This window comes from Nerophis lumbriciformis, linkage group LG30, assembly GCF_033978685.3.
Source record: "Nerophis lumbriciformis linkage group LG30, RoL_Nlum_v2.1, whole genome shotgun sequence".
NCBI classification, from domain to species: domain Eukaryota; kingdom Metazoa; phylum Chordata; class Actinopteri; order Syngnathiformes; family Syngnathidae; genus Nerophis; species Nerophis lumbriciformis.
The window spans coordinates 74044-100883 of record NC_084577.2 but is presented as its reverse complement, the minus strand read 5'-3'; the positions used below and the strand labels follow the sequence as shown (position 1 = coordinate 100883).

Genomic DNA, 26840 nt, shown 5'->3' with positions numbered 1-26840 from the left:
GGAAATGACAAATGAGGTAGTTGATACATAGAAGAGTTTTTATTTATGCTTTATATCGTTTTTTTGTTCAATCCGAGATGGGCTGTGATTTATAGTTGAATTGCCTTGTAGATAAACTGAGATTAAGTCGAAGTTCATTGTGTTCTTCAGGGTGTTTTTGAATCTACACCAAATTTTTCCTCAGAATTTTCAACTAACTTAAAGTGTTTTGTCAAGAATATTATTTGTGATGTATACACTTTCAGAATACGCTTGTTCTATTTTGGGCCAAAGTAAAACAGAAAACAATCTGAAGTTGTCCTAGTTGTATTTTTAAGTTATTATGCCATGATTTTACCCATGTGGGAATAGATTTTTCTTCATGCGGCCCTGAGCTAAAATGGGTTTGACACCCCTGGTATAGAGAATATGTTTTGCTTTCTTCAATACTAAAGTGTCTCTTGAAACTTTATGTTGTACATATTATATGTAAGATTTCCAGCTCATTTATTATGACCAATACAAATATGCATTTTGTTTTTGCCTTTTATAATATTCATCTAATGAAGCTTCACTCACATTCATACCACCTTTTCACAGCATCGGGCTATGACAGGTTTATTTACTCATTTTAATAGAATTTTTCCACAATGTCTGCCAGATATTTAATGACGGATGGAAGTGCAAATAAGTGCGAGAGCTTTGAGTGAAGTTAGTGCACCACCTGTGCCGTGATCGTTGGGAAAACAACATATGAAGGAAGAGATAACCGATAGCTCTCATTTTACAAATAAATCGACCCAATGAGTTCTCATTCATATATATATAATTAATGAATATAAATTAATAGCTATAGTTATATGGAATTGTTAACAAAACAACACAAATATTTCCTTGCTGGCAGAATATTGTTTAATTCATCCATACATTTTACCAAAGCACCCATAACCTGTCATTTTGACCATTTCAACCACAACCGAAAAAAAAAGTAAATAGTAGGAACGTGCTTTATTAAAATTGTATTTGATTCTATTTTTTCCAACGCACACAGACTGTATCATCACGCGTTGCCGTAGGTGGAGATAATCAAAGTAGACTAACCAGGTGAAAGGTGACGTGTAGTCCCATATATATGTCTTTCTCACCTCAGTGCACACTGTGGCAGCTGGTGAGTGTGACACGAGGTAAGTAGAACACACACACTTGAGTAAACACCAACGGAAGAAAATATTGATGGTCGTGTGTAGTTTTTTTTTGCTGAATTGACATCGAGAATTATTATTTTGATCAATTCACGTATGTGTTGAGACTGCACAACACATACATAAGTATCAAAGATTTAGGGTTATCCAAACCTTTAAACCTTTCAACTTGCAGCCCACGGGCCAAATCCTGAACACTGGGGTCCAAACTTGTAATTCACATTACTAAGGCATTCCTTAAGGCACCCCTTTAAGTCCTCTACTTTTTGGCAGTTACACATTTTTTTGGGATGTGATTTATGTAACTAAGGTGTTGCTGTAGCTTGTTTATTTCAGATGCAGTCAGTAGTCATTTATTCAACTTTAGTTATACTAGAGAGTGCCTCAAGGTTTCATTTTAAGTCCTCTCTTTTTCATCATTTGGGCTATTCAACTGGTAGCCCGCAAGTTCAGTTCAAAAATCTTGTGAGAGACTCATAAAAACACTAGAACACTGCCATATACATGATCTTTGATGTTGTTTAGGTTCCTTTTGAACATGCAAAAAGTACAATATGATATTTCCATTTTCTCTATTTTTACATTTCATTTACTCATTACTTTGACTACCTTTTTGCAATAGAGCCTTACAAAAAGCAAAGTGCTCCTGTTGTATACACTGTAAAGACAACTGCAGATTATAAGATAAAAAACGTCACCAGTATATTTTACCATCTACTGTATTGTACTGTAACGACTGTAGATTTCAAAGTTAAAAAAAATGTGTTTTACCATAAAAATAACAGTAATATTGTTTTTCCATTTTATTCAGTGTAAATATATTTGTAGATTTTGCAATAAAATTCTGGGGACTAAGATGCCAGTTTTTTCAGCCCAAAATCTACATTTGTTGTTTTTACAGTGCATTACTGTAAATGAAGAAACGGTAGCATTGTTAATTTTTCAGTAATTTTCTTTACACTGTAGACAAGACTATTTGTTTCCCCGAAATCCATAGTTTTGACAAATAAATAGACCAAAAATCAAATGTCCACTACAGGACAAATAGAAAAAAGTCTGCTCTTAGCTTTCTCGAAATGTGTCTCTTAGTTGAAAAGACCTGTTTTAAGCCCTAACTCTAACTCAAATTAGCCTAACTTCTAACCCTAATACTAACCCCAACCTAACTCCTGTACACCTAACCTAACCTAACCCCAACCCCAACTCTAAACTAACTCTATCCTTCTTGACACGTTATTCATCTTAACTCTAGGCCAGACGAGACCGAGAACCTGTAGCCAGAGGTTATGCCCCAAAATGGAAACACTGGTAACTCTGTGCAGTCTTCTGTCGCTCTTCTTTGTTGTCCGTGCAGACCTTGTGGGACAATTTGAGGTTTGTGTTTACTATTCAATAGCTTCTAAAGCAGGGGTGCCCAAGCAAGCGTTTTATCTACGAGGGCCAAAGTTAAGATACGCTAATGGGCCAGAGGCTAAACACAGCAATTTTAATTGTGAAACACAAACATCTTAAATTTCAATAATAAAGCTCCTTTAATTAGAGCAAACAAGATGGATAGAGGAGTGGGGCTAAATTGGGTCCCTAAGCAGAATTGTGTTTTATTTTCACTCTTTTTTATTGGTGTGAAACATTTTGTATACTATTTCACTTCAACTTGACTTAATTTTGATGCATGTTTTGGACGAAAATTATTTCGCAAGCAATAAATGAATTAATAATATATTTTTTTGTACAACATAAATTTGCAAACCACTACCTCCAGACATCGAATCCAGTAGGTATGTCTTCCCTTGCAAGATGAGTGCATTAATGCTGCGCGCCATAGAAGACAATGCAGAGGTAAAAATGTGCTATTATGTTTTATCAGTGACAGCGCAAGAAGGAGCCTGGATACATTTGCGGTATAATTTCATATGAAGCGCCCTGTCATTCATTATTTTGATATTTTACGTCTGATTATTCAAAATGGGGCCTCCGACGAACCACGGGGCCCTACGCACGGCACGTGGTCTGCAAAAAGGGAGGGACAACTAGTTAACCATCAGTGATTGTGTGACCTTAAAAGACGGCAGTAAAAATATGTATTATTGTCATGATCCGTTGCCCGGATCATGTTCTGTTTAGTTTTGAACTCCCTCAGTTCCTGTCTTGAGCACCCCTGGGTTTGGGTTAGGGTTACCATGGGTGCTCTGATTAGTTTTACCTGCCTCTGATTAGTGTTCGGCACACTCACCTGCTGCCTGGCACTAATCAGAGAGCTACTTATTCACGTTGTTCGCCACAAACTGTCTGGCTTCCTTGTTTGCTGTATGCAACAGTTACGTTGGTTTATTCCTGTTTCCTTGTTCAAGATTCCTGTGCTAAGTCTCGCCTTAGCTCCCCGAGCAATCGGCACGCATCCCTTGTTTGTTTCCGGTATGTTTGTATTTCGTTGAATGATTTATGGACATTAAATCATATACTACCTGCACGCTTCGTCCGGAGTTTTCCGTCTGCATCCTGGGAGAACGACCACGCAGTAAAATGTGACCCCGACGTGACAATTATATTTGGGAAGCCAACCCTCGACGGGCAAAAAGATTTTGGGTACCCCTGTTTTAAACCCTTCGGTAACATGTTTTTTCCCCTGTAAATCTATTAATTTACTTTTTTTCCCCCCCAGGATGTGCCAGAATGCATGGAATATTTCCATAGCAGAAAAGTACCAGAATACCACACGTCTACATCTGGCACTGTACGCCTCTGCCAACGCTTTTCCAACAGGTGAAATGAAAATTGTATGGCATGAAATATATCTCTGTTTAATCTAAAGGTCAGGAAAAATCAGCTATTTTTCCCATAAGAAATACTATAAATTCAATGAATCCGTTCAAGACCCCAAAAAAGAACAAAAAACACATTTTATGGAGACAAAGTGAAACTTTACATACACTGTACAATGCAGAATGAATATAAATGACGAATGAAATCGCTTTTATTTATCTATTATTGAAGAATCTTGTTGGCAAAGACAGTGATGAGCGGAGTGGGAGAAGGATACAGTTTAGGGTTTAGATTTGGGCATGGAGCAGGCAACCACATTCTTGATATACCTGAGCAAGCAATTGGCCCTCGAGGCAAGAAAGTACCTCAGAAAACACATTACCAACATTAAAGTACAGTACCATAATAGGTTAAATAAATAAATTAAAAGCAAGGCACAGGTTCCATTTAACAAGTATATTTAATATTTTTGGCCACTGTAACATTCAATTCCATTTGAACAGTAACACTGTATGAATATTTAATTAATTTGTTGGCATACCACCAGATGGAGCCTGTGTACCAGGTACCGCAGTTTGAGAATCCCTGAGATAGAGAGTCTGAGTAGAGGGTCATAGGGTAGATAGTGAATACAGGATAGAGGGTTTTAGCAAGCAGACGGCTTTCTAGTAATACAGCATTGGGGAAACATGTAAAGACTGAATTTTAATGGTCCAAGCACGGAACCCGGTTGGATACCATGACTAACTTTAACACATACAGATTATTTATAACTAATAGATCAAATGGAAACTTGATTTACCAAATTAAGTGGTTCTTGAACAGAGTTCGTGAATAGAAAAGTCAGTATATTGAAGCAAATGTCTCCATAAGAAACAATGTATACATGAATAATGGCTTCTAGCCTCAACAAAAATCCATATTTTAGTAAAAGTTGGCACACTTTGAACACAATATAAAACACTATACAGGACTGTATATCAAAATGGATCAATTTTCTATTTATTAACAAAATCAAAACGTTACCTCATCATATTATTAATAAAAACTCTTATAAACCGTTCAATGATTTAGTTGATCAATATAATGTACCCAGAAATCATTTTTAAAATTTTAACTCTTTAAAACACGCTGTAAATAAAAATGCATATCCTCTGAAAGTATGTCCTTAAATAGCCATGAACTGGAAGATGCACTTTTTAATCAAGATACAATTAAGAAATTAATGAAACTATTTTATGGAATAATAAATGAACACCACACTAGAAATGCAAATGATGCATGTGTTCGGAAATGGATGATGGCTTAAACATTTGAGATGAAAGAGACATATCGTGGAATGATATTTGGAAAAATGTCAATAAGCCCTTTAGAAGCATTAAAGATAAGCTGACTCAATTTAAGATATTGAATCGATTGTATTTTACATCTTCTCAGCTGTTTAAAATTGGTGTAGTAGATAGCAAGTTATGTATGAAGTGTTGGGCAGCTGAGGGAACTCTTGTTCATTTATTGTGGGAATGTCAGAGAATAAAAGAGTTATGGTTGAAAACAACAAAAGAAGCAATCACATTCCTTTATATAAACATCTCAATGACACTGCAAACTTGTATTCTTGGGGATCTTCATCAATTTAGTAACGTGTCATCAAAGAGTAAAAATGCTTTTCTTTCAATATGCATAATAACAAAAAGGGTAATATCAAAAAATTGAATAGATGTTGATAGTCCAACTCATACTGACTGCTACACACGAGCTATGGAGATGATATCAGTAGTTTAGATAATAATGAGTCATATATTGGAATATGGGATCCATTATTTAAATTTGTTTTAACTATTAAATGAACCAAAATATGACTTATTTTATCTTTGTGGAAAATATTGGACACAGTGTGTTGTCAAGCGATGCAAGTGTAAGCCACTGTGACACTATTGTTCATTTTTAATTTCATTTTATTTTTTTATTAATGTTTTTAATGATAATATCAATGAGGGCTCTCACAGTTTGAAATCACAAACAACTTTAACAGCCAGGTCGCTACAATGATTAGGATAACAAAATAAATAGACTTTACCTTGTTGGTTAAGGGGAATTAGGGGGCGACAGTGTCAACAACGCTGTGGATACTTCCTGAATGTTTCAAACCTTATGTCACACGTCTATTGCTTTCTTTGGACCCATGTTCAGCAATCACAATTAGACAAATGTTTTAAAGAGGCTTAAAAATCACACAAAGCAGCACTTTGTAGCTAACAACAGCACTGCACAGAGACCACACACTGACTTTTCTGCCGGGCACAAAATGGCTGCACATTTGTACTCTGAGACTGCACATAAATCAAACGGACTAAATTTTATTCAACCTGTGGTTCGTAAATCGAAAAGTTTGTGCAATGAGGGTTTGTAAATTGAGGTTCCACTGCAGTGTTGCCCCTTGCCACTCTCTTTGGCCCCATTGGGTGTGATTTCGTAGTCGTACACAATAATATAACAAAACACTAAAAACAAGTCACCAACACATTGGATTCTTTGTTTGGACACTCGATAAAGTAGAATGATTCAGAATAAAAGTTTGCCACGCACATGACCGTTCAATAAACGAGACAGTATGCAAAAACCTTGGCAAAATGTAGTTGAAATTTTTAGTGGAAATATAAATGATAGAAAAAGGAGTGTACAAGAACTAGTCCCACTGTATTAGGATAGTTGACAGTTGTATGGTCGATTTACTTTTAGCACCAAGGCATGTTCACATTTCATCCAATATATGTAAAACTGTTGAAGATTCTCTTTGCACTACCAGGTATCACTTTGCCACGCTGTACGACACCAACCATCGTATTGCAGTTTACTCTGCATACATTTTCCAGCCAAGCAATGGAGGTGGGAGGGAGAGACGGTGGTTTGTAGAGCCTCAGGTTGGTGCCACACTCAATGATAAAAATACTCTCAAAATGATTGCATTTGTTTTCAAACCTCAGTTTCAATAGATGGTCAGTAAAAACAATAGTATTTTTTTTGCTGGTTTATTAGAAATTGCAAGTTTTTCAACTAATAAAGAGAATTGCAACTGTCTATACAATATAAAACATAACATTATGTATGCCTGATTGTTTTATTCCTATTTGTATTGATGTATTACAGCAGCACATTTGACTTGTTGCATTTGGCTCAGACTTATTTGTGTGGAACATGCATTTTCTCCCCGCTCTTGAGTGGGTTTACTCCAATTTTGTCACAAAGAGTTGTTCAGATTGCTCAGACTGAGAGGATAAATACCATCGATCCTTGACCAGGCCTTCAGACGAGAGATGTCTAAATCTGTGAACACGAACTGATGACAATGATGATTTGGACAGTCTATGGTCAATGCCCTGAGAATAGTATTACTAAAGCCCTGACATACTAGAGGCTTGCATTCACTAAAACGTGTGCAAATTTGCAAAAACTGATCTACTAAGCAAGTGTGCAGAGGATTTTGTCTCTTTAATTAGCAAAATAGAGTGCAATCAATTTAGTGTGTCTGTCTTCAAGTATATGCAGAACATATGCTGATCATCAGAACACTCACATTACTGGGAGAAGGAGATGCAAATATAATCATTTAGCACTCACAATGTGATTTATTAGACCTAAAACTGTTCGCAGCCCCGCTTTACCATGTACCTCTTGCTTAGTATACTTGCTTGCATACTATACTATACTATACTATACATGTCTAAACTATTTGCTTGCCTAACAGAATAGCTTTTGCGACATCAAGTGGACACATTCAGAACAGCAGTTTCTTTAATTTAAGAATGCAGCTCAATTTTACACTTAGCAAACTCATCTCGCGGGCTGGATTTAACCTGTTTGCGAGCCTAATCTGGCCCGCGGGCCGCATGTTTGACATCATGCCTTAAAGTATGTGACTGATTAAAGCAAATTTAATGTGTTTTAATGTTTGCTGATAGTTTTTATATGTACAGGTCATCAAAAAACGTATTTAAATGTATACATTTTCTTACCACTGACTTATTCTAGGCACACCATAATAAACAGCAGCACCTTCCAGAGCACACCTTCAACGTGCCAAAAATTGGTTCTATTGTCTTGGTCGGGCTTCAATAAAGCCTAGAAAAGGTGGTGTGCTGCATGTTAACAGCATGACGAAACGCCACAGGTTGGAACGTATGATAACATAAATGTGGAGGGAAATGAGTGTCTCCATGGTGACAGCCAGTATACACAGAAAAACTTCATTTAAATAGGGCACAATTTTTGCAATTGTTATCTATGCTGTCTTAGTAGATCACCCACAACACACCCACTAATAGTAGACACACAATTTTATAGTTTGCACATGCTATTTAGTAGGGCTGCGAATCTTTGGGTGTCCCACGATTCGATTCAATATCAATTCTTGGGGTCACGATTCGATTATAAATCGATGTTTTCGATTCAACGCGATTCTCGATTCAAAGACAATGTTTTTCTAATTCAAAACAATTCTCTATTCATTCAATACGTAGGATTTCAGCAGGATCTACCCCAGTCTGCTGACATGCAAGCAGAGTAGTAGATTTTTGTAAAAAGCTTTTATAATTGTAAAGGACAATGTTTTATCAACTGATTGCAATAATGTAAATTTGTTTGAACTATTAAATGAACCAAAAATATGACTTATTTTATCTTTGTGAAAATATTGGACACAGTGTGTTGTCAAGCTTATTAGATGGGATGCAAGTGTAAGCCACTGTGACACTATTCTTTTTTTTATTTAATTTTTTATAAATGTCTAATGATAATGTCAATGAGGGATTTTTAATCACTGCTATGTTGAAATTGTTACTAATATTGATACTGTTGTTGATAATATTCATTTTTGTTTCACTACTTTTGGATTGTTCGGTGTCGTGTTTGTGTCTCCTCTCAATTGCTCTGTTTATTGCTGTTCTGAGTGTTGCTGGGTCGGGTTTGGTATTGGGATTGGATTGCATTGTTATGGTATTGCTTTATTATTTTGTTGGATTGATAAATAAAAAATAATAATAATAAATAAAAATCGATTTTTGAAAAATGAGAATCAGTAAATGATAATCGCGATTTGAATTCGAATCTATTTTTTCCCACACCCCTACTATTTAGGGTCCCAGTAGATCAGGCCCTTAGACTCTTAATTGTCCTTAGGTTGTCTATTTGTGCCCTATGATTGACTGGTGACCTGTAAAGAGTATAGCCCGCCTCTCGCCCCAAAGTCTACTGGGATAGACCCCAGCTCTCCTGTGACACTAAGCAAGGATATGGGGTAAAACAAAATCTGAATTGACTTATCACACATAATATTCTCTCTAAATAGAAATGCAGTAGTATATTTGTGAAGCATTCAACAATTGGTGTTCCACCAGTATTCAAAGTTTGTGATTCTTGTATAGCTGGTAAACCCATCCTGGCAAGCTGAAATGAAGGATGGTTACTGGCTGGGGAGAGACCATCCTGGGATCTACCTAGGGGAGAAACAAGCTCTCAATGAGGACTATACACACTCTGGCTTTGATCGTGGTCACCTTAACCCTAATGGACACCATGCAGGTTTGTTAAAGTATCTGCCATTTATAAAAACATTCACTTACTTAGCAACAACTTATGATCCAACCATTGCACTTCAAAGAAGCTCATAGGGTACTGATAGTGTCAGATACACACAATATTTTCTACAGTTTGGACACCCCTACTCATCATATTTGTAGGATTAGGACATAATCACAACATATCTTTAAATCTCACTTCTTCTCCCTACTTTCATAACAGTCCCTGGCCGTAATGCCACTTTCACCCTCACCAACGTGGTTCCTCAGAACCCCAAACTGAACCAAAATGCATGGAGAATCCATGAGTCTCAGCTCACTGAGCTTTTCCGCAGTAAGTGCTCCAAGGTCTACGTTCTGGTCGGTGCCATTCCCTCTGCGGCTAATTGGATCGTCAAGAACAACGTGAAGCGTGTCAACATCCCAGACTACCTGTGGAATGCTTTCTGCTGTTTGGACAACAACGACAAGCCCATTCAGAGGGGCGCCGCCGCAGCCAGGAACACCGCAGACAACTGGGTGGAGAAATTCTCGTTGGATGAGCTGGGAGAGTTCTTGCAACAGTTCTCAAATCAACCAGTAGGCGAGCTGTTCCACAACAACTGTATGGCAGTTTGATTTGATTGTTTTAAGTATTTTTGTAAAATGATCAAAATACACTTCCATTACACAGCATTGTGAAAAATTAAAAGACAGTAGATTCATAATTTTTTCTTTCTCCACTGACTGTAAATGCGTGAATTGACCCAATGACATTAAGAACTACTGTAATATTTCCTCCACTTGAGTTTTAATTTTTGCAAGGTACTGTACTTCAACTAACAATAAAATTCAATGTAATATATGTATACGCTTATTTTTGTAAAAGCTTATGTAAAATTATAATTGACACACACCCTACAATAGATATCGAATGTACTAAAATATCACCTAAAAATACATTAGTAGGAACAATGTCAGGTATGTGCAAGCTAAGCTTGAAGCGTGACCCCAGGATGCACAGACGACAGGCATAGCCAAGATAAAATTTAATTTAATGAGAGCTTGTGCAGCAAAGAGAACTTAGGCACTAGGGAGTGCACAAAAAGGACTACACTTTTTTAGGTAGCAACAAACACTGATCTGACCTTGTCCAGAGGAAAAGGGCTGGCATAAAATGTGTCCTGATTGCCTATCAGGAACAGGTGAGGGAGGCAGCGCTCAGGCCAGAGATGACATGGCAGGAAATGAAAACACAGTAAGTACAGATGTAAATTGAAGAGCGCCAGAATGAAAATAACATCAAGCTCAGGAAGATAACCACAAGTCCAAAACTCTCATGTAGGGTCATGGCAAATCTTTTTTTTGCAACATTTTTATTACAATCTGTTTTGCACATTGTTCTTGTCTGTATGACATTTGATTGATTACAATACCCTTTTGGGGATCATGGAGATATACTACCATCTCTTACTTTGTCACAGCAGTAAGCACCACGTCACCCATATTTGAATGACGAACGGAAGTAAAAAAAAATTAGTACAAGAATGAACAGATTTTGTATTGCTTTTTTAATAAAATATATAACATTTGATTGAAAAACTAAAGTTGCATAGTTGATGCTGCAGAAGTGCACAAAAGTAATGCATTTTTTTTTATTTTGCTTGTCATTTAATACAAAAATAATATTTAATCAAAAATGTATATGTACATTAAATATAATATATATATATATATATATACATATATGTATACATATACATACACACATAAATGTTCAAGTTAGTTTATATATATATATATATATATATATATATATATATATATATATATATACATGTTGGTTGGTAAAAGTAATCAGTCCATTAGCATGGGCCTGCGATAAAATGAAGAGGTCATTCTGCGGAAGAATTTGCGTATTCTCTTCAAGATGCTTTTGTTGGATCCATTAGCACCCTTTGGATTCGGGGGGGAGATTTGCTCTTCTTCTGACAGGACGTCTTTGGGTGTCAGCAGGCTCCTCCCGGCAGGGTCGGCCAGGTGAGTCATTGTGATGAAAGGATGCTGCAAGGCTTCTGCGGCAGAGATTCTCTGATTCCCGTCCACATGCAGCATGCTTGTCAGCAGATCCATGAAAGCTTTCCTGTCCTCAAGCTCACCCTCTGCGCTCTCTCCCTCAAGGGGGGGCAAAATCAGATCTTCCAGTGGTTTAGCGAGAAGTTTGCAACTATTGGGCTCTTTTGGTTTCATGTTGTTGGCTGCTTCATACTCCTCTGGTGTCATGAATCGATAATGAAAGTAGCCAACGTCCTCGTCTTCAACGAAATACTGCTCAGTGTATTTGCCGGTCTGCAGCACATGGTCATCTGGCTGGCCCAGAAGCCCAACGATACGCTTTATCATTTGATATTCACAGTTTACACCGAAAAGGTTTCCGGGCAGGAGGAGGAAGGCCAGGATGCAGCCGACACTCCAGACATCAATGTTCTCGCTGTAAGTGAGGCCGAGCGTGATTTCTGGAGCTCGGTATCCTACTGGTTGTATATCCAACCCTCTCTTAACTTTGGATGCTGAGATGGCGTTACCAAAATCGATCAGTTTCACCCTCAGCGGCTGGTCTTTCCTGTTAACAAGCATAATGTTGTCAGGCTTAATGTCAGTGTGGACAATGCCAAGAGCCTTCAGGGAGTCCAAAGCCACCAGCAGCTGATGGCCAATGACACGAACTTCATCTAGTGACAGCGGCTGACGCTGTCGTTCCTCCATCATATCGATGAGATTACAGTCCAATAACTCAAACACCAGACAGATGTTTCCTTCATGCTCAAAGTGCTCATAGAACCTGACCATGTTGGAGTTGTCAGGATCCAAGGCACTGATCTTCTTGAGCATTAACAGCTCTCTGTCGAGGTCTTGTTTGATAGAAGCTTCATGCTTCAGGATCTTGATAGCCACCGTCTCCGAAGTGTACACGTTTTTGCACAGTGCCACCTTTCCAAAGTAGCCTTCTCCAACGAAATTTAGGACAGAGTAAGCGTTGCGGTGGCTGTACAAGACCTTGCCGAGCTGGACTTCATGTTTTGCAATCTTCGCTGCAAGACAAGATGACAAATACAGACGATACTTTTGTCATATTTAGGATGAACATATTTTCAACGGCCACAGGATGTGTGTTTGGAAATGGTTGCTCAACAATCATCCATCCATCCATTTTCTACCGCTTATTCCCTTTGGGGTCGCGGGGGGGCGCTGGAGCCTATCTCAGCTACAATCGGGCGGAAGGCGGGGTACACCCTGGACAAGTCGCCATCTCATCGCAGGGCCAACACAGATAGACAGACAACATTCACACTCACATCCACACACTAGGGCCAATTTAGTGTTGCCAATCAACTTATCCCCAGGTGCATGTCTTTGGAAGTGGGAGGAAGCCGGAGTACCCGGAGGGAACCCACGCAGTCACGGGGAGGACATGCAAACTCCACACAGAAAGATCCCGAGCCCGGGATTGAACCCAAGACTACTCAGGACCTTCGTATTGTGAGGCAGATGCACTAACCCCTCTGCCACCGTGAAGCCCTTGCTCAACAATCAGTTAGGGTTAAATAACAATCATCCAGGCATGCACACATCTCAATACATAAATATTACATTTAAAGGTTCAAGATTAAATTCAAACTAAGAGACAAATTACAGAACAAACTTGTGATTTACAACATATAACTTTTTTAAATGTTTTCATAAATATACTCAATTAGATTTCTTAAGATAAGAACTATGGAGACATGCATTCATTTTTTCATATGTGTGTGTGTGTGTGTGTGTGTTTGCGTTTTGTCATTGTATGCGTGCTTGTCTGTGTGTGCGATAATGGGGGATCTAGATCAACGGGGTATTGTTTTTAAGTCTGTAAAGCAATTTGCCTTGCATTTCTTTTATGTACAAACCCCGTTTCCATATAAGTTGGGAAATTGTGTTAGATGTAAATATAAACGGAATACAATGATTTGCAAATCATTTTCAACCCATATTCAATTGAATGCACACAAAGACAAGATATTTGATGTTCAAACTCATAAACTTTTTTTTTTTTGCAAATAATAATTAACTTAGAATTTCATGGCTGCAACACGTGCCAAAGTAGTTGGGAAAGGGCATGTTCACCACTGTGTTACATGGCCTTTCCTTTTAACAACACTGAGTAAACGTTTGGGAACTGAGGAGACACATTTTTTAAGCTTCTCAGGTGGAATTCTTTCCCATTCTTGCTTGATGTACAGCTTAAGTTGTTCAACAGTCCGGGGGTCTCCGTTGTGCTATTTTAGGCTTCATAATGCGCCACACATTTTCAATGAGAGACAGGTCTGGACTACACTATGAAGCCACTATGAAGCCACGTTGATGTAACACGTGGCTTGGCATTGTCTTGCTGAAATAAGCAGGGGCGTCCATGGTAACGTTGCTTGGATGGCAACATGTGTTGCTCCAAAACCTGTATGTACCTTTCAGCATTAATGGCGCCTTCACAGATGTGTAAGTTACCCATGTCTTGGGCACCAATACACCCCCATACCATCACAGATGCTGGCTTTTCAACTTTGCGCCGTTAACAATCCGGATGGTTCTTTCCCTCTTTGGTCCGGAGGACACGACGTCCACAGTTTCCAAAAACAATTTGAAATGTGGACTCGTCAGACCACAGAACACTTTTCCACTTTGTATCAGTCCATCTTAGATGAGCTCAGGCCCAGCGAAGCCGACGGCGTTTCTGGGTGTTGTTGATCAACGGTTTTCGCCTTGCATAGGAGAGTTTTAACTTGCACTTACAGATGTAGCGACCAACTGTAGTTACTGACAGTGGGTTTCTGAAGTATTCCTGAGCCCATGTGGTGATATCCTTTACGCACTGATGTCGCTTGTTGATGCAGTACAGCCTGAGGGATCGAAGTTCACGGGCTTAGCTGCTTACGTGCAGTGATTTCTCCAGATTCTCTGAACCCTTTGATGATATTACGGACCGTAGATGGTGAAATCCCTAAATTCCTTGCAATAGCTGGTTGAGAAAGGTTTTCTAAAACTGTTCAACAATTTGCTCACGCATTTGTTGACAAAGTGGTGACCCTCGCCCCATCCTTGTTTGTGAATGACTGAGTATTTCATGGAAGCTGCTTTTATACCCAGTCATGGCACCCACCTGTTCCCAATTTGCCTGTACACCTGTGGGATGTTCCAAATAAGTGTTTGATGAGCATTCCTCAACTTTATCAGTATTTATTGCCACCTTTCCCAACTTCTTTGTCACGTGTTGCTGGCATCAAATTCTAAAGTTAATGATTATTTGCAAAAAAAAAAAGTTTATCAGTTTGAACATCAAATATGTTGTCTTTGTAGAATATTCAACTGAATATGGGTTGAAAATGATTTGCAAATCATTGTATTCCGTTTATATTTACATCTAACACAATTTCCCAACTCATAGGGAAACAGGGTTTGTATGAAAAGCGCTGTATAAATAAAGTTTGATTTGATTTGGATAAATGTGCATATGAAAGCAACACAAACATAAACAAAGTGATATGACAGAAACAAAATAATAACATAAATAAATGTGAACATTGGGCAAGAAGGCACCTAATGGCCTTGAGACGTAACTGCACTTTTTGCCCATTTAGATAAAAATAGTGATCATGTATGAGATCTAGTCTTACACATAGGGCTGCACGATTATGGACAAAATAAAAATTAAGGTAATTTTTGTCAATATTGAAATCACGATTATGTGGATGTGAGTGTGAATGTTGTCTGTCTATCTGTGTTGGCCCTGCGATGAGGTGGCGACTTGTCCAGGGTGTACCCCGCCTTCCGCCCGATTGTAGCTGAGATAGGCTCCAGCGCCCCCCGCGACCCCAAAGGGAATAAGCGGTAGGAAATGGATGGATGGATGGATTATTCATTATGTTTGGTAAAAAAGTGTTTGGGGGGGAACGCGATGCCATCATGTAATTTGTAATGTCTAATAAAAAGGCTATAGATAAATGTTATCCATACATTCAAAGAAAATATTTGGGATTTTGCCCATTAATAGTATCAATGTGTCAGCTTTTTCTCATTACATGATACCTTTATTAAAATTGAGTTACAAGCATCCCCGCCATGAGTTGGTTTAGCAAATGTCACTGTGAGCCATGTACAATCTTACCAAAACATCTGGTCTTACTCACTGGCCTTATCTTAAAGCTAAACATAGACATAACTTTGTTTTCCAACTATTGGAAGGAAGAACATTTGTGTGACGGACAGTGCTGTGAATAAAAAGTGGATGACATTTATTAAATAATAAAAAAACAAAATAATAATCATAATAAATGACTAACATTGTCACCAACTTAGTGAAGCTATTTGAGCAAAAAATGCTTGTCAAGAATGTTAAAATAACTTTGGACATTTATCAATGAAAATATGGAGAAGCTGATGATGCTGTGTTTGACAAAAAAGCAGCGGGAAGAAGATGCTTTACACTATTACAGTAATATATTAATAAATATATATTACTGTAATAAAAAAATAGCGTAGTTGTTACTACATTTTATTGTATTGTTCTTATACAATATTTCTTATTTAAAAAATATTTTTTTAATTAAGTTGATCAAATTAATTAAAATAGGAGACATTGACTTAAGATATAAGTGTTTTGAGTTAAGAGCGCGTTCACAGAATCAATTAATTTCATAGATTGAGGTTAGAGATAGGTACTGAGGTCGGTACTTTTTTTGGCACCGACCGAATCCTGTTGGTCCACTGATTCATGGAAAATACAAGGGTGCCATGTTACAGTACCTAGGTTGCCCGGGACGTCACACACAGTTGCCAACACTGTCAATCCCTCCAGCAGCACTGAGTGCAGACTGAACCAAACGACCTCTAGGTAATGTTGCAATTTCCAATGCCAAAAAAGCAATTCATTTAAAAAATGCTCCAATGTAAGTTAAGCAAGGCTCTACTTTTCCAAAAATGCGCTGGCCTGATGCTAGTATACATTGGCTAACTACAACTAAGATACATGTTACAATCAAACAGCTTGTGCGTAAGTGCAATGCTTACATTATTAACATTTTTGACATCGCAACAAAAGAATAGATTCAGCCAAGAGAACTGACTAGCCAACACACTTTGAATTAGGGCTGTACAATTAATCAAATTTTAATCAGACTCACGATTTTGGCTGCTACAACTAAATGAGGGTGATCGTCGTCGATATTAACATTTAAAAAGCAGGCTCTTCAGCATATCAAATTAAGCACTTTCACAACCAACAGTCAGCCAACCACCACGGTGCGAATGGGAAGACAGTGGACTCATGTGAGAGTAACAGACGTCAGGAACAGAGGGTGACAGGAGATTGGCTGGTTGTTAGTAAATCCTGAAAATATTGGGAAAAATAAATGCATTATCAAATCAGTACCCTTCCCCAGAGTGACCCACAGGCTGCCAACAGGCATGCATATTAACCCTGGAACACGATTGCACACCTTGTTGTTTTCTCGGCACCCTCCTGCTCGATCTCCAAAACCAGGAAATGCTCCCCCGCCCAGGAATCAACGCTCACCCTGCATAGCTGCGTTGCACGATGGGCACATTCAAACAAATCAGCGCGTTTAAGCATACGACACATTAAGCACTAACAATACTTCCCTTCTTTCCTCAACCGCCATCGTTTGCCTGATAAAGTTGTGGTTACATATAGAGCCGACCACCATGCGCGCAAAGCCCCAACAAGCAGCCAAAGTACAAAACATTAACAGTAACCGTGCAACGAGGAGCCCTGTATCCATCCACCTCTCAAAGACATGATATAATAATGTTTTATTTGGCAAATTACATATGTCCTACAAATACTGGGCCCCATGCAGCAATAAGTTCCTAACTTTTCCTCGTATCTTTCTTCCTAAGTGATTTCCTAAGCGGAGTCCATTCAAATTCATGACGTGTTCTTAAACGGCCAAATTGTTCCCACCTGCTGTTCTTAAGTTGCTGAATGCGTGTCTATCGTAATTTGTATATAAACACGCCCTTATTTCCCCAATATGCATATGTAAACACCCCTAATTCCGTAATTTGCATAGGCAAACGCCCTTAATTCCCCATATAGGGGCACAATTCCGGCGGAAAAGCCGAACATCAAACACGCGGCGAAAACACAAACAGATTACAAAAGAGAAATTCGTATTATCCCACGGGGAAATACATAATGTCAAAACGTAAGTTTAAGAAAGTGGGGACTGCTGAGGTAGCCTAAAGCGTTCAAATAAATATTTGTCACTTTGGGCAAATAGGTCTACATGGTCGTGAAATATGCGCTCCCTCCCCAGGGCACGATCTGCGGCATCTTGCGGGAGCAGCAAAAGCATTGCAATTGTGTGAGTTGAGTTGCAACAGGGTGTGAGAGGCCTGTTGATCTTTTAAAGAGTCACCAATCACTAAATCAACGCCCCGGTAATTGATGATTGTGTGTGTGTGTGTGTGTGTGTGTGTGTGTGTGTGTGTGTGTGTGTGTGTGTGTGTGTGCGCGCGTGCATACGGTATTTTGAAATGTCTACATATTGCTCATTTTGCTGTATGTCTGTCTTGTCTGTCTTATCTCTATCCATGTATCTATCTATCTATCGGTCTATCTATCTATCTATGATATTAATTTAACATTAGACAATAGAAGTAAGGGAACTTGTCACACTTAAGAACAAATGGGCCACCCTAAGAGTGCTCTGGAGATTTTGTTCTTACCTACGAACAAATCCCAGTTAAGAAAACAATGGTGAATACAAAAATCTCCTTAAAAACTTCGTAAGTGGGCCTAAGAACAAAATTTGTTCTTAAGAACGGTTGCTGAATGGGGCACACTGTGAGCGGCACACTGTGTTCCTTAATTGTAGTATATGTGTCTTTTGTGCATAATCTTGTTTTTTCACTTGTTTGCAATTTATGAACGGTATCTACAAAGGCATATTTATTTTTAGTTAGCCCTTTTTCTTTTGTAAATTAAATTGTATTACTTCTGACCCCCGAACGGGACAAGCGGTAGAAAATGGATGGATATTTTTATTTTCAGGTCGCATTTATAAATGAAAGCCAAGTTATAATATTCCATCCATCCATCCATTTTCTACCGCTTGTCCCTTTCGGGGCCGCGGATGTTGCTGAAGCCTATCTCAGCTGCATTCGGGCGGAAGGCGGTTAACACCCTGAACAATTCGCCACCTCATCACAGGGCCAACACAGATAGACAGACAACATTCCCACTCACGTTCTCACACTAGGGCAAATTTAGTGTTGCCAATCAACCTATCCCCAGGTGCATGTCTTTGGAGGTGGGAGGAAGCAGGAGTACCCGAAGGGAACCCACGCAGTCACGGAGAGAACATGCAAACTCCACACAGAAAGATCCCGAGCCCGGGATTGAACTCATATTATTTGTTTAAAATAGAAAGTGCAAATAAAATGTTTTACATGACAAAAAATAATCGTGATTAATAATTGTGATTTCAATATTAATAAAAATAATCGTGATGATTATTTTGGCAATAATCGTGCAGCCCGACTATAAACTATACACTACTGCCATCGAACCTCTTGCACTTGCAATGTAATTGCAATTTATTGTCATACTTGCAAATGAGACTCAGAAATGTCATAATAAAACCAGATAGGGACGGCGTGGCGCAGTGGAAGAATGGCCGTGCGCGACCCGAGGGTCCCTGGTTCAATCCCCACCTAGTACCAACCTCATCATGTCCGTTGTGTCCTGAGCAAGACACTTCACCCTTGCTACTGATGGGTGCTGGTTAGCGCTTTGCATGGCAGCTCCCTCCATCAGTGTGTGAATGGGTAAATGTGGAAGTAGTGTCAAAGCGCTTTGAGTACGGTACCTTGAAGGTTGAAAAGCGCTATACAAGTACAACCCATTTATCATTTATTTATTTAACTGCATAGCAGTTATGATAATCAGCTCATTTTTAAATGTTGCAATGAAAAATGAGATTTAATTATCAAAAACAATTAATAATTATTAACACACACAAAAGTACCAAAAATTTGCACCATTGAGTACCAGCATCGATTTCCAGGTACCGGTAGTTGGTACTGTATCAGTTCAAATGTAAAAGATATCCATCCCTAACTGAGATACGACTGTACATTTTTCAACTATTACACTCAGTTATGTATTGTATAACAGACCCACTTTCAAATTTGGATGTCATTGTGGCTTGTGCAGCCCTTTGAGACACTTGTGATTTAGGGCTATATAAATAAACATTGATTGATAAACATTAAAATTACTGAAATAATTACTACTGAAATATTTTGTTTATGAACTTTCACAAAATACAGTCATCCTATTCATTGAGATGTACCTGAATTTTAATACATTTTTTAAACCATTATTTACCCGGGAATATCCGTTTGACATCAGAAATCTGCAAGGCAGCCCTGCCACACACATTCATACACCAGCGGGAGTAAGGTGGGTGAAATGTCTTGCCCAAGGACACGACGGCAGTGACTTGGATGGCGGAAGCTGAATTCGTACCAGGAACCCTCAAGGTTTTGGAAACGACACAGACTAAAAACACATCCCGTATTTTTCGGAGCATAAGTCGCACCGGAGTATAAGTCGCACCTGCCAAAAATGCATAATAAAGAAGGAAAAAAACATATATAAGTCGCACTGGAGTATAAGTTGCATTTTTTGGGGGAAATTTATTTGATAAAACCCAACACCAAGAATAGACATTTGAAAGGCAATTTAAAATAAATAAAGAATAGCGAACAACAGGCTGAATAAGTGTACGTTATCCATCCATCCATCCATTTTCTACCGCTTATTCCCTTTGGGGTCGCGGGGGGCGCTGGAGCCTATCTCAGCTACAATCGGGCGGAAGGCGGGGTACACCCTGGACAAGTCGCCCCCTCATCGCAGGGCCAACACAGATAGACAGACAACATTCATACTCACATCCACACACTAGGGCCAATTTAGTGTTGCCAATCAACCTATCCCCAGGTGCATGTCTTTGGAGGTGGGAGGAAGCCGGAGTACCCGGAGGGAACCCACGCAGTCACGGGGAGGACATGCAAACTCCACACAGAAAGATCCCGAGCCTGGGATTGAACCCAAGACTACTCAGGACCTTCTTATAGTGAGGCAGATGCACTAACCCAACTCCCACCGTGCTGCCCTAAGTGTACGTTATATGACGCATGAATAACCAACTGAGAACGTGCCTGGTATGTTAACATAACATATTATGGTAAGAGTCATTCAAATAACTATAACATATAGAACATGCTATACAATCTGTCACTCCTAATCGCTAAATCCCATGAAATCTTATACGTCTAGTCTCTTACGTGAATGAGCTAAATAATATTATTTGATATTTTACGGTAATGTGTTAATAATTTCACACATAAGTCGCTCTTGAGTATAAGTCACACCCCTGGCCAAACTATGAAAAAAACTGCGACTTATAGTCGGAAAAATACAGTTCATTGGAAGACATGAACCACCTCAGTATGGTTTGGTGGTATTATTACATTATCTTACTGTGTAAATCAAAATCGAGCATAATTTGCAAAGTCCGAATTTGGATTGCATCTGATGTACAGTTGGCCTCAAAGTTATTGATTGTAAATTGTATTTGCAAAAGTTATAAAACATACAGTAACAAACGCTCAACCTCAAGGAATGCAACAATAAGTCTCCTGTTTCTTTTTAAATTAGCCATCCATTGGAAGCAATATTAATGCATTGAATAATGTTCAACTGTGGCTATTTAGCTAATGTGTCTACATGATGCATTAAGAAATAATATGAATACTGTATCTAAAGAGAACATACATTAGCTTGTTACATAATAGGATATTCACAGTCATCATTCACTTACTTGAAGAATTTGATGAAATTGAAGAATCGGAGCTTGTCCAAGACGACATTTTCACTCCTGCGTGTCGACAAATATGTCCGACCGGCTTTGAGCTGTTGATATTAATTTTCAACCGACTTAAGTCATATGTAACTGACTTATTCCATGTCACGTGATCTTCAAATGTAACTCCTCCCCTTTCCAACTGAACGTCGCTAATGATTGTCATGGCAACAGCCGCCTTTTTTCGGACGTGAAGTCGCGAGAGGAGACGGCTGCGGAACTCGCCGGCGAGGTCTATTCCTCGACGATAAAACGTACAGTGTAAGCTTATGTTACCATTCATTGTTGTCATATTTAAAAGTACGCTAAATTACTATGGACGTGTCTGTATGCTAGGTGGTCCGACCGCGGTAAAGTTAGAAAGAGATTGGCACATTAAGGGGAAAACAGCTCAGTAGCCCAAAAACGAAACATCTTTAAAGTACTTATTTATCACCATAGTAACGGACCGTCTACAAAGAGCAAACCCTGACAAGAAAATACATAATACTAAACAAAAAAATGTATACATCGTCAAGTCTCTGTAATCATTTTAGACGTACGATGTATCCTATTGGTTAACAATATAAAACTGTGTTAGGTAGAGATAAAGGAACAAGCGGTAGAAAATGAATGGATGGAATATTCTTTGAATTTTTATTAATGATTTATATGGCTATTCATTTAATAACTTCATAATTGTACATCACAGTATTTCGCAAACTGCACCATACATAGTTGGTCACCAGTTGTTTATACTGCAAGTCCAATTTAAAAATAATAATATTGTGTGGCTTTTTAAGAAGTATTTAAAAGTTTCCATTTTCAATAGCTTTGTTAATAAACAATATATACTCTCAAAAATAACACGACTTATAGGTGGTGTCTAGTTGAACATGATAGAAGTTATTTTGGGGAAAAGTTATTCTATTGATTTTTAAGAAATATTTTAAATATTACAATTTCAATAGCTTTAAGACCTTACAATATATCTTCTCAAAAATCATATGACTTATAGATAGTGTCTAGTTCTTTCTATGACAAGTCCTATTATGGGGGAAAGTTATCTTATTGGTTTTTGAGGAACATTTAAAATTTAGAATTTCCAAAAGCTTAAAGACTGTACAATATATATTCTCAAAAATCACATGACTTACAGATATTGTCTAGTTGAACATAATCCATCCATTTTCTACCGCTTGTCCCTTTTGGGGTCGCGGGGGGCGCTGGAGCCTATCTCAGCTGCACATGGGCGGAAGGCGGCGTACACCCAGGACAAGTCGCCACCTCATCGCAGGGCCAACACATATAGACAAACAACATTCACACTCACATTCACACACTAGGGCCAATTTAGTGCTGTCAATCAACCTATCCCCAGGTACGGTACATGTCTTTGGAGGTGGGAGGAAGCCGGAGTACCCGGAGGGAACCTACGCAGTCACGGGGGGAACATGCAAACTCCACACAGAAAGATCCCGAGCCCGGGATTGAACTCAGGACTACTCAGGACTTTCGTATTGTGAGGCACATGCACTATCCCCTGTTCCACCGTGCTGCCCTCGTTACGAGGTTAACCAAGATAAAAAAAAATAGATATAATAGCTTATTATCATCATCATCTGCATGCCATAATATACTTTAATTGTACAAATTACGATATAATACAAGTCTTAATTTGGGGAAAATTGTATTTAATTGATTGGCCCTGTGATGAGGTGGAAACTTGTCCAGGGTGTACCCCGCCTTCCGCCCGAATGCAGCTGAGATAGGCTCAAGCACCCCCCGTGACCCCGAAAGGGACAAGCGGTAGAAAATGGATGGATGGATGATTGAATATTTACTCCTGTTAGCAATGTGATGCTAGCAGCTTGCTAACCGTCTGTTTCGATGGACACAAACCACCAGGTTCAATGAGTTTATGACGTTAACAACATACAATCTTTTTTTAAGGTTTGTTTGGACAACAAGATGGAGACTTCGTCCTCAATGGAGCAGCAGGTGCAGTTTAAAGCCAGCATCACTGACGGTGCTGTATCGAGGTGTGTCCATCGATCCTAATATTGACCATACCGATACCAAGTGCCGTCTTGATACTAGCGTAGCCCCCCTACTAATGCATGTGTTTTTTGTTCACAAGCAAAAATTATTCTTAGGGAGTACCGGTAAGTCCCTGGACACGGGTAATAGTAATTTTAGGTTTTGTTTACTTGCATTGCACTAATAACCATTATTCTTTTACAATTATTTGTAATACAGTATAAGAGAATAATTACATTGTTTTGTTGATATTTTCAGTTGTAAATATTGGTTAGCAATAATGTAAATATTTATTACAAATAAGGATTGTTTTTTTCTGCGATACTGGCTCTGCATTTTCATGGAGTCACAACGATACAAAACACTGCTGCATTGCCCAATCCGGTTACACGTTTATACTGGACATTACCATAAAACACTTCAAGACTTACAGAAAATAGAATGAAATCCTATTTCATATCATACGTCACATATAAGGGAAACTTTAACGCTGATTTATATTATGATGAATTGATATTTCATTTTCATTTAATTTTTACAAGTTTCTTTTAAACCTATACAGACTCAAACATATTGAATATCAAGCAAAAGTCCATTCATTTCAGCAATTCAACTTTAAATGTGAATCTAATATTTGATATAAACTCATTACATGCATTACTGAGATCTGTCAAGCCTTTATTTGTTATAAACCCAAAATGTTCTAAGATTCGAGGTTTTCATTAGCTGTAAGCTATAATCATCAAAGGAAGGCTTGAAATATCTTGAGATGCATGTTATGAGCCTATGTTATGTATTAGTTTCACCTTGTAAATGTAATTGCCGGAATAAACTAACCATTGCACGATACTATTCTATTTTTTTTAGTTTCACCTGTGTAAGACTCTTTGTTTGCATATGGAGTTCTAAATTCAAAACCTTTTTGCCCTCAGGTTTTTACACTTCTGTCAGAATAAGAAACATGCTTTGTTGGCCACAGTATTTTTTTCTACATGTATATAATGAACTAAATCGGAAGACACCATTCACTGAGACTTTGTTTTCCATAAATATTTTACTGTACTTTCAGGGGGTAAACTTATAAAGAAAGGTATGAAATATTTTTAAACCATTAAGCTATACAGTGGCTCTTGAATGTAAACAGGGGTGGGGGGTTGATACAAATATCAACAGTATTGATAACTAAATAATAATTGATAAGGGTTGGAATTGAGGGTTAAATCACCAAAAATGATTCCCGGGCGCGGCCACCGCTGCTGCCCACTGCTCCCTTCACCTCCCAGGGGGTGAACAAGGGGATGGATCAAATGCAGAGGACACATTTCACCACACCCAGTGTGTGTGTGTGTGACAATCATTGGTACTTTAACTTTAACAAGTATAGTATCAGTATATGGTCAATTGCTTGGATTGAAAATGACGTCACGTCCAGCTCATTAAATTTGCGTCGCCGTCAAGCCAGCGTCTGTTCTCAAAGGGTACTTAGGCGCCATTTAGCTTTTCTCAAAGAAAAATGCCCTATGCTTGTTTTGTTTTCAGCTGTACGAACCGTTTAAATCGCAAAAAGGATAACATTTTCTTCAGAGTTCCTCCAGAGGTTATGAAGAATGGCAGAAAGGTACAATATTTTATGACAAAAGTATTACACACTCCAGTACAAGGGAGCAGAGCCGAAGAATGCACAAGTTTGCAGTGACCACTCTGTTTAGTGTTTCCCATTCAAGTATATTATCTTGATATTATTCGTATTCCTTAAGACACATTTTTGCTACGAGTGTTCCGTAAAGCACCGAACTGGGCATGTCTAAATGAAATAAATCAAATGTGAGCAAACCCTATAAGAGTTAAGCTTATACCAAAGGCAATGATCATAAATGAAGCTTTCAGCACATACACAATGTTGACATATATAGTTATATTTGAATAAAGACGGGAAAAAAACACTTTACTCGTAAACGGCGCGTGGAACAGCAAGGGCAGGCAACAAACATGGCGGTAGACACAAAGTTAAATTATGAAATGCAATCTTACCCGAGCAAAAAACGATGCATATTTATCGGCGAGAGTCTTGATACCAATGTCCTTGACCCAGCCACACACAAAGAAGTTGTAGACCTCCATGCTTTTCCAAGTTTTCATGTGTTTTGTCGTGTAGGATGATGTCTGGAGCACGCAATGGTTCGATATGTTTGGGAACTCCATCGACTAATATTCCTTTATCACTTGACAAATCTTTTTTTTTTTTGATAAAGTATAGGGATTTATTTCATTGCATAGTGGATTGATTTTTTTGCTCATATCTGCTTTTTGCAGGAATATGTAGGCCTCTTGTGTACTCAGATAGTGCCCGCGCTGCTTGCCATTTTGGCTTGGTTGACCACCACTGGTTTTCACTTCCTTGAAGAAATCACTTGTCGGAATACAAGCAACACTACAGTGATTAGATTGATATTTGTGTATGAATATGTACACAAAATCGTTATTTGTCATTTTGTTATTGTTTACCAAAATTCAAGAAATAATACCCTTTTAACAATAGTAGTTTTTGCTTTCGTTTGGTTTTTTTGCACTATTTACTTTATTTTGAACGTAATAAAAGGGAATAGACTAAGACAAACTTTATTAATCCTCAAGGGAAGTTGTTTGATACCCAGTAACTCAATTGTAAAATGATAAAAATCTCAAGAACTACTGTGATCTGGTGCTACTCTTTCAAGCGCACATCAAAACCATGTGGTTGCAGTTCAGCCTAAATCCACAAAGAAAAAAGAAAACAAGAGGGAAATATTAATGAACACAAAGGACATAAAAGGTATTGAAGAAGCACAGAGCTGATGCAACATGCTGCCACCTCAGCAGTGCCATTTCTAAAGCCACAAAAGTCAAACAAAAAATAGTAAAACAAAAAAATGAGTATGACTGCACCATGCATAGACAAACGACAAAACAAAAACACCAAAACCCACATACACAGCGGCAGCCTCCGCGATGCTCCACACCATCCTCCGCTGGGCTGGCAGTCTCTACATGCGGACTCTGGCGAGGAGAGTGGTTTCTGGTGCAAACAACCGAGTCATAGCCAAAAGGCTCCCCCGAAACAGATCCAAGAATCCACAAAAAAAGAAATAATTTAAATATTAATTGATATTGTTACAGTGCCATCCTGTGTTTTTGTCAGATTATAGTTGAGACCAAATATGTAATCATTCAATGATCCTGCAATTTTCTGGAAAAACATTTCAGGATCATTGAATGATTACGTATTTGGTTCAAAACATGTTAACATTGACATGGCCGATTCTACCCCTGTAACTACGGTAATTAGAATGACAGTTTTTGCA

The 26840-nt window shown here is 38.4% G+C and overlaps 2 protein-coding genes across 2 annotated transcripts; one reads left to right on the top strand and one right to left on the bottom strand.

The window, feature by feature from the left end:
• The first annotated feature begins 1139 nt into the window (after positions 1-1139).
• LOC133572865 (endonuclease domain-containing 1 protein) lies at positions 1140-10357 on the top strand. Its single transcript, XM_061925926.2, has 6 exons — positions 1140-1163; positions 2434-2555; positions 3844-3944; positions 6751-6865; positions 9365-9521; positions 9741-10357. Exons 2-6 carry the CDS (start codon positions 2478-2480, stop codon positions 10133-10135), a joined length of 846 nt encoding a protein of 281 aa, XP_061781910.1. The 5' UTR covers positions 1140-1163; positions 2434-2477; the 3' UTR covers positions 10136-10357.
• Positions 10358-11348: 991 nt separating this feature from the next.
• LOC133572566 (homeodomain-interacting protein kinase 2-like) lies at positions 11349-21646 on the bottom strand. The gene is made up of 2 exons (XM_061925381.2): positions 21439-21646; positions 11349-12588 (listed from the first exon to the last, which is right to left on the bottom strand). The coding sequence occupies exons 1-2, from the start codon at positions 21644-21646 to the stop codon at positions 11354-11356; spliced, it is 1443 nt and encodes a 480-aa protein (XP_061781365.2). The 3' UTR covers positions 11349-11353.
• Positions 21647-26840: the final 5194 nt, after the last annotated feature.

Bases quoted from the DNA above. Each gene is read 5' to 3' on its own strand.
- LOC133572865 (XM_061925926.2), top strand. From the start codon at position 2,478: ATGGAAACACTGGTAACTCTGTGCAGTCTTCTGTCGCTCTTCTTTGTT. The intron at 3,945-6,750 runs GTGAAATGAAAA...TTGCACTACCAG, and splicing joins TGCCAACGCTTTTCCAACAG to GTATCACTTTGCCACGCTGT. The intron at 6,866-9,364 runs GTTGGTGCCACA...ATTCTTGTATAG, and splicing joins GGTGGTTTGTAGAGCCTCAG to CTGGTAAACCCATCCTGGCA.
- LOC133572566 (XM_061925381.2), bottom strand. From the start codon at position 21,646: ATGACAATCATTAGCGACGTTCAGTTGGAAAGGGGAGGAGTTACATTT. The intron at 12,589-21,438 runs GTAAGTGAATGA...CTTGTCTTGCAG, and splicing joins AATTTCATCAAATTCTTCAA to CGAAGATTGCAAAACATGAA.